A 1499-nucleotide genomic window follows, 5' to 3' on the forward strand; every position below is an offset into this window, starting at 1 on the left:
CCCGCGCTTCCTGGGAAGGGCCTGGGCGCGCCCTCTGGCTCGCCAGCCACAGGAGGGGCGCGCGGCCCGCCGGCCCAGGCCCAGGCTGTGAACGCCCAGGCGGGAACCCAAAAGGGAAACACACGGTGCTTGCGCGGCCCGGACACACGCCGAGGACGAGTCGTCTGTGCACAGCTAGAAATGGCTTTCGTGTCTGCAGAGACGCCCATTACGGCGCAGTCGCGCGTGACCGGCAGACGGGCGGGGGGACTCTCAGACATGGGCGCTCGGCTGCGTCCTCTGGCCTTGTGAGCACGGCGGAGGCACTGCTCGCCCGCGGGAGGTGCCCACGCTGCCCGCCGGCGCCGCTGTGTGACGGGCCGCCGTGACATACGCGGGCCATCGTTCAGGAAAAGTTGGGCTTGTGGGGCTGACCGGACAGGTGGGCGGGCCGGGTGGAATACTACGCAGCGGTGAAAAGGAGTGAAGCGCGTCAGTGAGAGGCGGCGCCAGAAGCGGCCAGTCCCCAGAGTGCGAGGGAAGCTGTGCACCGTCGGGACAGCGCTCTCCCTTTTGTGTGAGTGTTGCGGTGCTTTTCCTTTTCTTTTTTACGTTTCATCTGTTGTGGCCTCTCGCCTCACCTTTCCCTGCCGAAGTGAGTCACGTGGCCGCTTCTCGCTTCTGGCGGCTGTGGGGGTCGCAGAGACTGGCGACGGGAGCGGGAGAGAGGGTGAGCCGTGCCGGGAGGAGTCTGCCGGTGCCAGTCCAGGCCCTTCGTGTCCCTTGCGCCTGGCCACGTCAGGCGTCTCAGAACAGAGCGCAGGAGGCGGGGAAGGGAGGACCCCGGGCCCCGGCGTGGTGGGCAGCACCGGGCCGTGAGCGCTGGGCACAGCCTGCACGTGGGGACTCGCGGTGACGCTCACCCGACACTTACGCAACCCGGAATGCAGTGTCACCCCGACTTCTAAAGTGAGCTGTCTCGGCCTAATCCAGCTTACAACACACTGGCCGTGTCATTGAGTCAGGTGAAATACAAGAATAAAAAAAAAAAAGTAAATCTGAAAAAACAGAAACCGACAGGCCCTGTGACAAAGACAGGTCACCTGCCCCAGACCCAGCGCTGGGCTTCCTGCCTCCTGGGGACAGCAGGGCGCAGACGCCCTCCCTCGGTCGGGGACCCTCAGCCAGGGGTGGCTCCCAGCGCCGGTGGTGCCTGGCTAGGAAGGGGGCTGGAGGCCGCTTGTTCAGAGAGCCGGAGGGGTGTCGGGAAACAGGGGCGGCCCGCGGCATGCGCGGGGGCCTTCTAGGGGGATACCTGGGCCGCTTCCTCCAGTGTCCCCTGGCCCAGCTGTGCGGGGGCTTCTGGCGGTGGCAGCTGCCTGGAGAGCGGCTGGGCGCAGCCTGGGGCTCAGCCCCTCCCCGGCCCCCCTCCCCGGCCCCTCCCAGCACCCCTCCCCAGCACCCCTCCCCGGCCCCTCCCCAGCCCCTGGAGTCCACGGCACTTCTTTCTCTCATGGCCG

General features: G+C 67.3%; 1 protein-coding gene across 1 annotated transcript in view; it reads left to right on the forward strand.

Moving 5' to 3' along the window:
* The first annotated feature begins 1267 nt into the window (after positions 1 to 1267).
* The window catches only part of SEMA4B (sema domain, immunoglobulin domain (Ig), transmembrane domain (TM) and short cytoplasmic domain, (semaphorin) 4B), a 30272-nt gene continuing 30040 nt past the window's right edge, over positions 1268 to 1499 (forward strand). The window contains exon 1 of the mRNA XM_012732685.1: positions 1268 to 1378. Coding sequence (XP_012588139.1) covers positions 1268 to 1378 — 111 coding nt within the window. The remainder of the gene's footprint in view (positions 1379 to 1499) is intronic.

The sequence above is a fragment of the Condylura cristata genome, unplaced genomic scaffold, assembly GCF_000260355.1.
Source record: "Condylura cristata isolate star-nosed mole 26May11 unplaced genomic scaffold, ConCri1.0 scaffold00035, whole genome shotgun sequence".
NCBI classification, from domain to species: domain Eukaryota; kingdom Metazoa; phylum Chordata; class Mammalia; order Eulipotyphla; family Talpidae; genus Condylura; species Condylura cristata.